The sequence below is a fragment of the Vigna radiata genome, unplaced genomic scaffold (genome assembly GCF_000741045.1).
Source record: "Vigna radiata var. radiata cultivar VC1973A unplaced genomic scaffold, Vradiata_ver6 scaffold_154, whole genome shotgun sequence".
Classification (NCBI taxonomy): Eukaryota; Viridiplantae; Streptophyta; class Magnoliopsida; order Fabales; family Fabaceae; genus Vigna; species Vigna radiata.
The window spans coordinates 737,650-748,880 of NW_014542916.1; the positions used below are offsets into that span (position 1 = coordinate 737,650).

The following is an 11,231-nucleotide window of genomic DNA, read 5'->3' on the forward strand; positions in this document are numbered from 1 at the left end:
ATATAAATTAAAATATGTATTAAACCTTTTTTTATTATGAAAAAAAAAACTCCATCTGGTTCACTTGACATTAAAATATTAATTTAATATTTTATATATAATGAAATTTTAAAAAATAAAAATTAATTTTTTATATATTATGAAATATAGTACTAACTAATTATTTATTTTTGTTTTATTAGTGATCATGATTAAATATATAAATTAAGTGTATTATTTTGATTTTTTAAAATTATTGATTAAAATGTATTATTGATTATGAGGTGTCATAGTTAGATGTTCTATTAAGATAATACTCTAAATATGTAGAATTGTCAAAATTTAGGAATGATATCCTTTTATAATAAAATTGAAGAAAATCCCATAGAGAAAGTTATTTTTCTTTTTCGCTACACTTTGATGAAAATTTCCTCACTGCCACAAATAAATCAGTTGACATAGTTTACTTATTATATATATTTTTTAATTAAGGCCCAAAATGAAAATTTTATTGGAATTAAATAAACTAATATTTATTTAAATTTATACTCTGTACTATATTTCATTTTATTTATCAAATTTTATAGGTATTTTTCATTAATTTTTCAAATATTTATGAATTTCAACCAACATTTATGTTTTTCTAAACCTAGTTGTAAAACTATACTCGACTCAGTAAAATAAAAGGTTCTAAAAGGAGTTATTTAAAAAAACAACCTAAATTGAATTTAACCGGTAAATTCTTAAAATGATTATTATATTTTAGAGGGTTAAATATGGTTTTAATCCTAGGCTATTTTAGTTTTAGTCCCTCTATCAAATTAAGGTATAATTTAGTCCATCAACTTTTGAAAATTTTGAAAGAGGTGATAATTTTGATTAAAGAAGTTATCCGATAGAGTACGACCTGGATCAACAAAACCCATCCCCGTCTGAGTAGAGACTTCCTAAGCTAAGAAGTTTTCAAAGCAAGGGAGGAATTAACTTCTAACTTGATTACTGGGAAACCCTCTCTTGATAGAGAACCCCTGGCCAAGCGCTCGTAAAGTGCTCCTCCAGCTNTCTGTCCCGCAGAGAGGTAGATTTCAGTTTTTTTTTTACCAAGTTTTTTTAATTTTATTTACCGTTTCAAACACATTTCTCAATTAACATTGAAACAAAAATGTGTCAAACATTGTAAACCATCCATATGCTATAATGCCACAAATAAAGTTAAAAAATTTGATAAAAAGAACTAAAACCAGAGTTTTTTAATGTTGAAGAACTAAATTGTATTTTAGTTTGGGACTAAAACCAAAATCGCCTCAAAATATATGAGCTAAAAACGTATTTAATCCTATTTTAAAAATAAAAATAATATTGTTTTAAAATGAACTTTTAAAACTTTTTTTTATTACATAGCTATATATAATCATGCAATAAAAAAAATTAGTTACGTAAGAAAATAAGTTAAAACGGATTTCTGACTCCACTGAACTAAAAAAATCTATCTACTGGTTAAAATCTCATATTTTACATCTTAATTTTACACATGTTTTAATTAGTTATGAAATTAAATAATACACTAAAAGTACCAATGCATTTTTTATTGTAATATTATATTAATTAAGAAAAGTTAGATCTTTATTTCTTCACATTTTTCTTGTTATATATATATATATATATATATATTAACTTAAAAATATATATTTTGTTTTTCAATTTGTTTGTTTAAAGCAGAAACCAAAAATAAAAATAAATATTTTTAATTTCTCATTTTCTTAAATCTGAAAATTTTCTCCGGAAGAGTAAAATAGAAGGAAGATAGGAAAGTGAAAAGAAAAAGGATCTAACTAGGTAGGTCCCACACTGGTTGACCCTTTTAACATGCCTTCGCAAAGTCTGTTCATTCTTTTTATTCACTCTTTCTATTATATTATTTGAATTTAAATCTATTTAATCTAATTTCGGATCATAAATCCTAAAACTAAATTGCATTAGCCCAAAACCATTTCCATCTATTTAATCTAATTCAATCCCAAATCATAAATTACCCCAAAACCGTTCACCTTGTGTTGTGGGAGACTGAGAATTTGAACTCTCAAACCCGTTGGAACCAACAATTTCAAACCCTACTCTTCTCCAATGTCGTCTTCCGCCGCGCTCCATTTCCAATCTCCGATAGACTCCACGGAGGCGCCGCCGCATTCTTCCTTCCTTCATTTTAATGCTGACTGCTTAAACCCTTCCGTCTCCGCCGCGCGCACGAAGCCCCGACCGAGGCTAGTCAAACTACGCAAGCAGTCTGCGTCTCAGCAGGCCAGGTCCCGGAACAGAGCTGGCGCCGACGACGGTGGCGCTGGCTTCAATCCGTTTCGCGCCGATCAGGTAACCGGTAATGGTAGTATATTAGAGGGTGGTTTTTCGAACTCTCGTGGTGACGATGGTTTTGTGTTTGGCGCTGGGAAGGCTGAGTCTGACTCAGCTAGGGATTTGAAGGGGGGAATTAGGAGTGGTGGTTTGGAATTTGTGTTTGGTGCTGGGAAGAGTGACGAGGGATTGAAAAAGAACGGTGCGAGTGTAGCGGAGACGGTTTGTGGTGAGGGAGGGAAGGTGGGGTCAAATTCGGAGGGGGAGTTGAAGAGTAGGGTGTTTGTGTTTGGTGCTTCTATAAATAATTTGGATTCTGGCTTCAGTACAGAAAAGGGGAAATGTTTTGTGGGGTTGGGGGACTCGGGTGCGGGGAAGGAGTGTAAGTATGAATTTGAGTGTGGACAACGTGATTGCTTTGGGGGTGGCTATAGTGGTAGGGAGTCGAGTGTTAAGGTGGAGAAGAAAGAGCCTGCTGGGTGTGGGTGGAATTCAGATGTTGGAATGGGTGCTTTTGGTGTCAAGATGGGAATGAATGCTAATAGTGACACAGGTGCTGATTGGTATGATCATTTGGGCAAAGGTGTTAAGTGTAAGAGTGGATGTGGGAGTGCTAATGGTATTTCTGCTACTTCTGGTGGCGTTCCAGTGCGTAATTTATCAGATGAGATGGAGAAACTTAACATCAAACATTCTGAGGGTGCTGATATTACTAGGAATTCGAAGAATTCACATGCCAATGGTTATACTGCTGGTTTTGTTTTTGGAGGAAATGACATGGGTTTTGGTTATTCTAGTGTTAGTTCAAAAACCAAAGCTGGTGGTCAGCAGTTCTGTGCCCATGCTGCTTCTGGGAATGTTGGCGTTCAAAACGGAACTGCTTGCGGTATTTCCTCTGATTCTACAGGAATACATTCTAAGCCATCCACTAGTCAGGAAGGCGTCACAGATTTCCAGAATGGCAAAAATCCAGGATGTTTTGTGTCTGAAGATTCGAAAGTGAATGGAGCTGCAGCGTCATTTTCCTTCTCATCATCTGGACTTGATTCCCATCCAAACTATGCTTCCATGCGCCATCCCTCAAGTGCAGATGGTGATAAGGGCGATAATTGTTTTGCAAGTACTCCAGAGACTTCCCAAGAATCTTTTGCTGACTTCAAACCCCCAATATGGGATCCTTCTTGTTTCAAAGATAACTTATTTCCAAAGTTGAATGGAAAAGTTGAATCCACACAGAAGGGTCGATCATGTAAGGAAAAAGGATCAAAATGTACAAGGCGAAAATCAAAGCTTCATTCTTTAAACAAGAAAGAGACAGGGCCAGATCATTTGTCAAAAGAAAACAGTTCACTCAAAACCCCTGAGTTTTCTGGTGTCCACTCACCAATGGATTTTTCTCCGTATCAGGAAACAACAGCAAGTGGTCAAGATGTAAATGCTTCTAAAGGATTAAATGATCTGCATTCAACAATTCCTACTGATTGTAAAGGTGAAAACTTGCCTACTATGGGGAGAGAAGATATGAGTACAACCGATAGAAGACATGGAGATCTGGATAAAAATAAACGAGTTGAAAATTCGTCTGTTGACAGTTCTCATTCTTCTGGCCCTGAGATAGTCTGGCCTAATTTGAAAACTGAGCAATTCTGCGGTGGTAGTGAAGAAGGAGCTTCAGTTGGTGCTGGTGTTGACTTCACCTCAAATATTGAAAGGCAAAAGGATGATATTTTTCGTTTTGTTCCTGGTCTGAATGAATCTAAGGGGAAAGATTTTTCGTTTTCTGCATCTTCAACTGTGGTTGGTACTCCATCAGTAAAGCGTCAACAAAAGAAGAAATTTAGGAGGAAAGGGGGGTGCAACTCTTTTGTTATCTCGCCTCATGTGAATGGGAAGTTTGTATCTTCCGGACAATTTTCACCACATAGCACTGCCAACATGTCATCAAATTCTGATGGGATGGAAAGATCTCAGATAAATGGCTATTGCAAGGATGGGGATGTTGCATCATCAGAGGCAATTCCGTCATCAGCCTGTGACAAGTGGAGACTCAGGTACTGACCATAAAAGAAATCATCTCCTTCATAAATATATTTTAATTAGTGAAATTTGATTTTTGTTATGCTGATTTTTGTTTAATATTCCTGAAATTTGCGTGATTTATTTATCTGAAATCATGATTTTATTTAGGGGAAACCAGGCCTACAAAGATGGAGATCTTTCTAAAGCTGAGGGTTTCTACACACTAGGAATAAATTCTGTACCTTCAAGAGAAAGATCTGGATGCTCGCTTCAGCCTCTTTTACTATGCTATAGTAATCGTGCTGCAACACGAATGAGTCTTGGAAGAATTAGAGAGGCTCTAGAAGACTGCACGATGGCTACTGCTCTGGATCCTTCCTTTCCGAAAGTGCAGATGAGAACTGCTAGGTAGGAGGTTTTTTTTTTTTTTTTTTATTTTTTATTTTTTTATGTACTTGTACCTTTATTTAGATCATAAAATATATAGAACTTGAATTTTTCTCCCACTCAAGTGACGAGAAATGATTTTCCTGTCCAGCTGCCACCTTTTGCTAGGGGAAGTAGAAAATGCTCAGCAGTGTTTTAATAAGTGCATGGAATCAGGTAGTGTTATTTGTTTGGATCGGAGGGTTATAGTTGAAGCAGCTGAAGGTTTACAAAAGGCTCAGGTATTTCAATGATTTTGTCTTTTATGTGGATAGCACAATTTTGATATTGTAGATTTGGTGAACTTTTGTGAACTTGTACTAATATTATTATCATTTTTATATTACAATCAACTACTATTACTACCTTAGCTATTAGTGTTTCAAGGAGCAATTAATCTTCAATTCTGCTATTTCTCCTGGTTAACTTTTAAGGTGTACATGATCTTATTAGATGTCTAAAAAGTGTTAATAAATATTAACAGGAAGTTCTCAAGTGTATAAATAATGCTGCCGAACTTTTAAAAGAGAGGACTTCTGATGCAGCTGCAACAGCGTTGGAACTAGCTTCTAAGGCATTGTCTATAAGTTTATACTCAGAAAAATTGCTGCAAATGAAGGCAGAGGCTTTATGTTTGGTATTTTATACACCAACTGTTTTCTCCTCTCATCCTTTTGCATTCTTATTCTGTTGTTTTGTTGTTTTTCTGAATTATTTTGAATGGATAGTAAAATGTGCCGTTTGTTTATTGTAATGTCTTGCAGCTACGAAAGTATGAAGCAGCAATTCAGCTTTGTGAACAAAGTCAGCATCTTGCAGAGAAAAATTTTGTCTTGGCAAACAATGCTCAGGTTTCTGATAGTTCCTTGTGTGATAGTTACTCAGGTGTAAAATTGTGGAGGTGGTCATTGATATCCAAGTGTTACTTTCGTTTGGGAAGGCTTGAGGCATCACTTAATGTTCTAGAGCAATTACAGCATGCCGTGTCTGTCAGTGACAAGTAATTCAATTGATTACTTATCAAGGCTAATTTCTCATTTTTCATTTCAATCAAGATAAGTTTTAATTTTCAAAAGCTAGGGATGCCTTGCGAATTATGATCAATTCAATTTTGTAGGTGTGTGATTGATAATATTGAAGACTCATTATCATTAGCTTCTACAATAAAAGAACTTCTAGACCACAAGGTAATTTCACAACGCCCTTTTCCTAAATTAGTGCCTGAATTATCTTGACCGTCCTCAGAGTTAGTTTCTCTGTGAGCTAAAGCATAAATACCATGACACCTGGATGAATAAGATTGTTTCGGTGTTCTTTTTGAAATTATTAATCACTAATAATAATATTGTTGAATCTTGAATCCATTTAATTCAAGATTTTATACAATAGAGGAAGTAGGTTGGCTTCTTATTCTTTCATTTGAATGGTTTTCAGATTTTAGTTTAGTATTTCCAGGTAACTGTAGAAATTATGCTGATACAGAGGCCCAAGGTTTGAAACGTCTACTCTAGGTGGAGCAAGAAATAACAGATTGGAATATTTTGTCTATTCAGGACGCTTATCTATTACTGCTTTGTCTTTTTTTTTTCTTTTCAAAATTTCATATAAGGACTTTGTGGACTGTTAAGTACTGCTATATATTGCTGTTTTGTTCCGACATGTAGATTTGGGATAGGATTATCAGGAAGTTGACTACATATACGATTGCCTCGGAAATTGATAACAATATAGAACTACCTAGGATGTTGTTGAGGAAAATATTAAAAAGGGGTGGAAAGTCAGTCAGACAATCTTGTGTTATTTGAAGGAAATTATTTGCAGTTTATGCTATTTTGGAAAAGGAGGCAGTAGATCTCTGCTTACAAATGTCTTTATTTCAATAATTCTGTTCTTTATATTTTCAGGGCCCAATGTATGACTATTAATAAATTGATCTTTATTATTTTTCTTAACAACAGAGGGCAGGGAATGAAAACTTTAAAGTGGGAAAGTATACAGAAGCTATAGAGAATTACACTGCTGCTCTATCATGCAATATTAAATCATGTCCTTTTATGGCAATATGTTTCTGCAACCGTGCTGCTGCTCATCAAGCTTTGGGTCAAATCGCCGATGCAATTGCAGACTGTAGTGTGGCTATTGCTCTTGATGGAAGTTATGCAAAGGTATGGCTTTCTAATGTCCCTTCAATTAGGTAAAATAACGAGTGCCTGTTTGGATTTTCTTATGAAATCTAGCTTCACCTATTGAAATATACGTGTATTATAGTAATATGGATTATGGATAGAAGTTTCATTGAAACAATCATGATTGTTTTTCTGTTTGACTTGCTCATGAGGGGACAGGGGATCTCATTGATCTCATTTTGTAGGCAATTTCAAGAAGAGCCACCTTACTTGAGATGGTTAGAGATTATGAACAAGCATCTTGTGACCTTAAGAGACTTATAGCTGTTCTTGAAACTCAATCCAATGAAAGGGACAAACAGTCTGACTCACCCAATGGATCAAAAGGTGTGAAAGAATCAAGGCAAGCTCGTCAACGTCTTCTTTCAGTGGAAGATCAAGCCAAAAAGGGGACACCCTTGGATGTTTACCTCATTTTGTAAGTTCTTTATTCAATTAAGGATTACTTGCCCTAAATTTTTTCCGTACAACAAATGAAATTGTGATTTATGTGGTCTAAATTCCTGTAAATCGATTCAAAGTTTAAGAGGGAAGGCTGCTTTATTGCTACATCAAGGCATGCTCAAGCCTCAAGCCTCAATAAAGGTTTACTGTAATACTGAGGGTAAGCCTGCAAATGAAGGACCAGTAGCATAATGCAAACCTAAGATGTTTGCATTGACACAGTCTGGTCATACTAATTGAGCCAACCCTCATTGGACATGGATGCTAATGTGGTAGAGATTAAATCGTTTCACTAGAAAATTATGTAGGTACTGTAACATTTCACTAAATCCACTGATATCAACAACTGTATAGTTAGATTTACAATAGACTGCAAAAAAAACAATGGGTATCTGTGTGATCCTTTTCCCTCACATCCACTGAATAATCACTACTTCCTACTCCCATTTTGTAGTTCTTCGTATATTATGGTTACAATGGTTTTTAGATACCCACTGTCATTCTAGTTCCCTGCCCACCGCAGGCTATAATCCTTGTCACTGTAGGATGTTTCCTATCAATACTATGCTCTAAAGCTATCACCTTGTCCTCAAGGTAAAATGTAAGAAACAATCCTGTAGAAGTGTCATGGATTCCCAGAAGTTTACAAAATTATCAAGGTCTTACCCATTTGATGTGATGAGTATGAGCAACTAAATTGGTTCTCACTAGATCATATTGATCCCACGATCCAATCACAGTTTCATCTCAAACCGTTAGTGTATTATACATTGTCGAATGTAACTAGTTACACGTGGAACAACGTTTCAGAGTATTTATTTATTTATTTTGTGTTGGTCAACTAAAATTCTTTTCAATTCTATTGTCACTGTATCTCATGAATACCAATACGTGTCTCAATGTTCAATCATGCATTTAACTCCAGATTTCTATTGCTGATAGTTGTAAATTCTTCCAAAGACCAAATCTAAATTCTGTTTTATTATGTGAATACCAGAGGAATCAAATCAGTTGATACAGCAACAGATATCAAGAAGGCATACCACAAGGCAGCTCTCAGACATCATCCGGACAAGGTTCAAGTCTTTTTGTACCTGCAATATAGTTATCATTGTATAACTGTTTTCATTTGCTTTTGGATAAAAGAGAGCTGGCGACTCTTTTAACTTTAAAAACTTTTGTACTTCAAATTTATTTTATCTGTTTTTGGTTTGAATCTAGGCTGGTCAGTTGTTGGCAAGAAATGAAGTTGGAGACGATGGCCAAGTTTGGAAGGAAATCTCACAGGAGGTGTACAAAGATGCTGATAAGCTTTTTAAAATGATTGGAGAAGCATATGCTGTGCTTTCAGACCCAACTAAGGTTCTGGGCCTGATTATTTTTGCTAGTTAATGAATCTGAATGCATTTTTAATAAATAATGATTGAATGGCTTACTGTACTATATTCTTGCATTAACATACTCTTCTTAAAAGCCTAAGTTCATTCCTGTCTTAAAACATTTCTCTTTCAAGCTGGAGCAAACATATTTATGTTGCTAGCTATTTTGCCAACAGAGCTAACAAGTAGTTATGCAGTAGTTTAATGAGCTTTTACATCTATACGAGTTGTCTTGTGTAATGTAGCCCATTATGATAATTTTGGTAAAGTCTGTGTTGCTCCTACAACTAATATATGCAATACTTGACTCTATATTCTGGTTGAAATTGAACCCTATAAAGTGGATAGGTTATAATACCCAATTATCTTAGCGTATAATTGTAATAAGTTTTCAATTGGATTTATTGAGTTTTAACAACCTAAACATTAATGTATTTATTGATCTAGTTGGATGTCATCCATACAGAGTTTGATTTTGGTTATCTTATGGATAGGCATTTATTGTGCTCATGTGGCTATGCAGAGCTTATTTCTTCGTGAGGGATACAGGCATATTCGCAGAATACTTTAATAATCAGAATGCAATCATATAGTTGGCATTATTTTGAAAATATCTCTTAACTCTCTTTCTCATTATTAATATGTGATGGAGCATTCTGCCTCGCATTCCTTGTCTCCTCTACATCTGAATTCGAGGTGTTTCCTGTAGTTTAGGCATTATTGTGGCCTTGAGATGGCCTTTTTTCTTCTTTCAGCTAGTATTGGACTAGGTTCCTCTTAATGGGTTAGGAATTGTGGTGAAAATGTGACTTTGACAGTTAATGTTGTCCGTAAGACATGATTGGCCTTGCTAACTAGGAAACATGCCTACACGCTCTTTCGTTTAGAAAGCATAATTTTTTGTATCTAGTGATGGGATGTCCTGCATCGCTTTCTTGGGACACAAGATAACTTCTAATGCATGTGCTTTTATTATGGAATCGAACAATTACTGCAGAAGGTTTTCTCCTTTGTATCCATTTTCCTGCTTTGGTTGCGGTGGAAGTTGTTTAAAGTTTCAAAACTAGTTCAGTTCCATAATTTCATCAAGGGTCTATTCTTTGTAATTTTATGAAACTGATAAGTTTCTACCTTTATTGATACCAGCGCTCGGAGTATGATTTGGAAGAGGATATAAGGAAAGCTTGTAAGTTAAATAACAGAGATGGCACAAGCAGGAGATCTTCAGATGCTTATGGGTTTGGAAGACCATGTGATGGTTACAAATCTTCTTCTGACAGAAATTCTAACAGACGAAACGGACGGGATCATTGGAAGACATATGGACATTCATATTCTCGATGGTAAGAGGATACTAAGGTCATGGACATAGAGATTCCATAATTGATGTGCCCCAGTTTCATGATGGTATGAAAAGAGGCTTAAATCTGCTTCTGCAGGTAAATTATGTCTCCTATACTCAATCTGGCTGAAACTGACCCTGAACTTTACTAATAATACATACATACGTATATAATTTTTTTGTGGTGTAATTCAGGCAATGATTGTTTATTTTTTGGGGTGGGAGCCCAGGCCATTACTGAAATAAGATTGTACGTAGAATTTGCAAGCAAGGCATTGTGATTTATGCAAGCTGAGTATTCCCTGAAGCGAGGCTTGGAAAATGAGGCAAGAACAGGACCCCACTAACGTGATTTATGTGCTTCACCATCACCAACTTAAATGGTGTATACTTTACCTGCGTTCTCCATGCTTATTACTGGACAACTTTTTTCGTAGGGAAAGGTATTGTTCATAGATAAAGTCAGTCAGGCTAACTCAGACAAAAAAGGATCCAATGCATTTGGGCCTCCCTACTTTCTCAAATGTCACAGGTGCTGTTATTCTTTATCATTGAGATCCTTAATAGGAATTGTTTCCTGCCGAACAGAAATGCAAGTCATAATAAATACAGAAAATATGATTGAGTTAACAGCTTGTACAATTGTATGAAATATTGATATTCATTCTTTACAGCTTGTAGAACTGTATCGTATGCTTGACCAAGTTCATCCAAATAAATATTTTTCCAGTGTTCAACAATTCAAATTATATTATTTAAAAATCATTTCTAAATTTATGATCCGGATTGGCACCACAAATATTACATTTCTAGAACCACAATTAAAAAAAGACTTTCCAAATTTTCTTACATTTTGTCCTAATCAACAATCATCACAACACTGCCCAATGCACACGAGTATGTTTTTTTCTTCTTTCTTTCTAAGTTTTAACCATTCATTTACCATAATTTAAATTATCATGATTAATATTTTTAATCGTCCATATATATATATATATATGTATTACGTGAAAAAACCTAAATGCCGGGGATAGTATTATTTTCAATTAACATTGTTTATAATTTGATATAAATTATAAAAATTATAATCACCGGATTATCTTAATA

At 34.9% G+C, this 11,231-nt stretch overlaps 1 protein-coding gene across 2 annotated transcripts; it reads left to right on the top strand.

Annotated features, from left to right (window-relative positions):
- Positions 1 to 1,934: 1,934 nt before the first annotated feature.
- On the top strand, positions 1,935 to 10,776 carry LOC106752567. 2 transcript variants are annotated; one of them, XM_014634277.2, is made up of 12 exons: positions 1,935 to 4,379; positions 4,516 to 4,755; positions 4,886 to 5,015; positions 5,258 to 5,410; positions 5,538 to 5,773; positions 5,891 to 5,960; positions 6,732 to 6,938; positions 7,145 to 7,377; positions 8,401 to 8,479; positions 8,625 to 8,765; positions 9,929 to 10,221; positions 10,320 to 10,776. In XM_014634277.2, the coding sequence occupies exons 1-11, from the start codon at positions 2,104 to 2,106 to the stop codon at positions 10,127 to 10,129; spliced, it is 3,966 nt and encodes a 1,321-aa protein (XP_014489763.1). In that variant the 5' UTR covers positions 1,935 to 2,103; the 3' UTR covers positions 10,130 to 10,221; positions 10,320 to 10,776. The 2 variants fall into 2 exon arrangements, with proteins under 2 accessions (XP_014489763.1, XP_014489764.1); XM_014634278.2 differs by having other exon boundaries at positions 10,355 to 10,776.
- Positions 10,777 to 11,231: the final 455 nt, after the last annotated feature.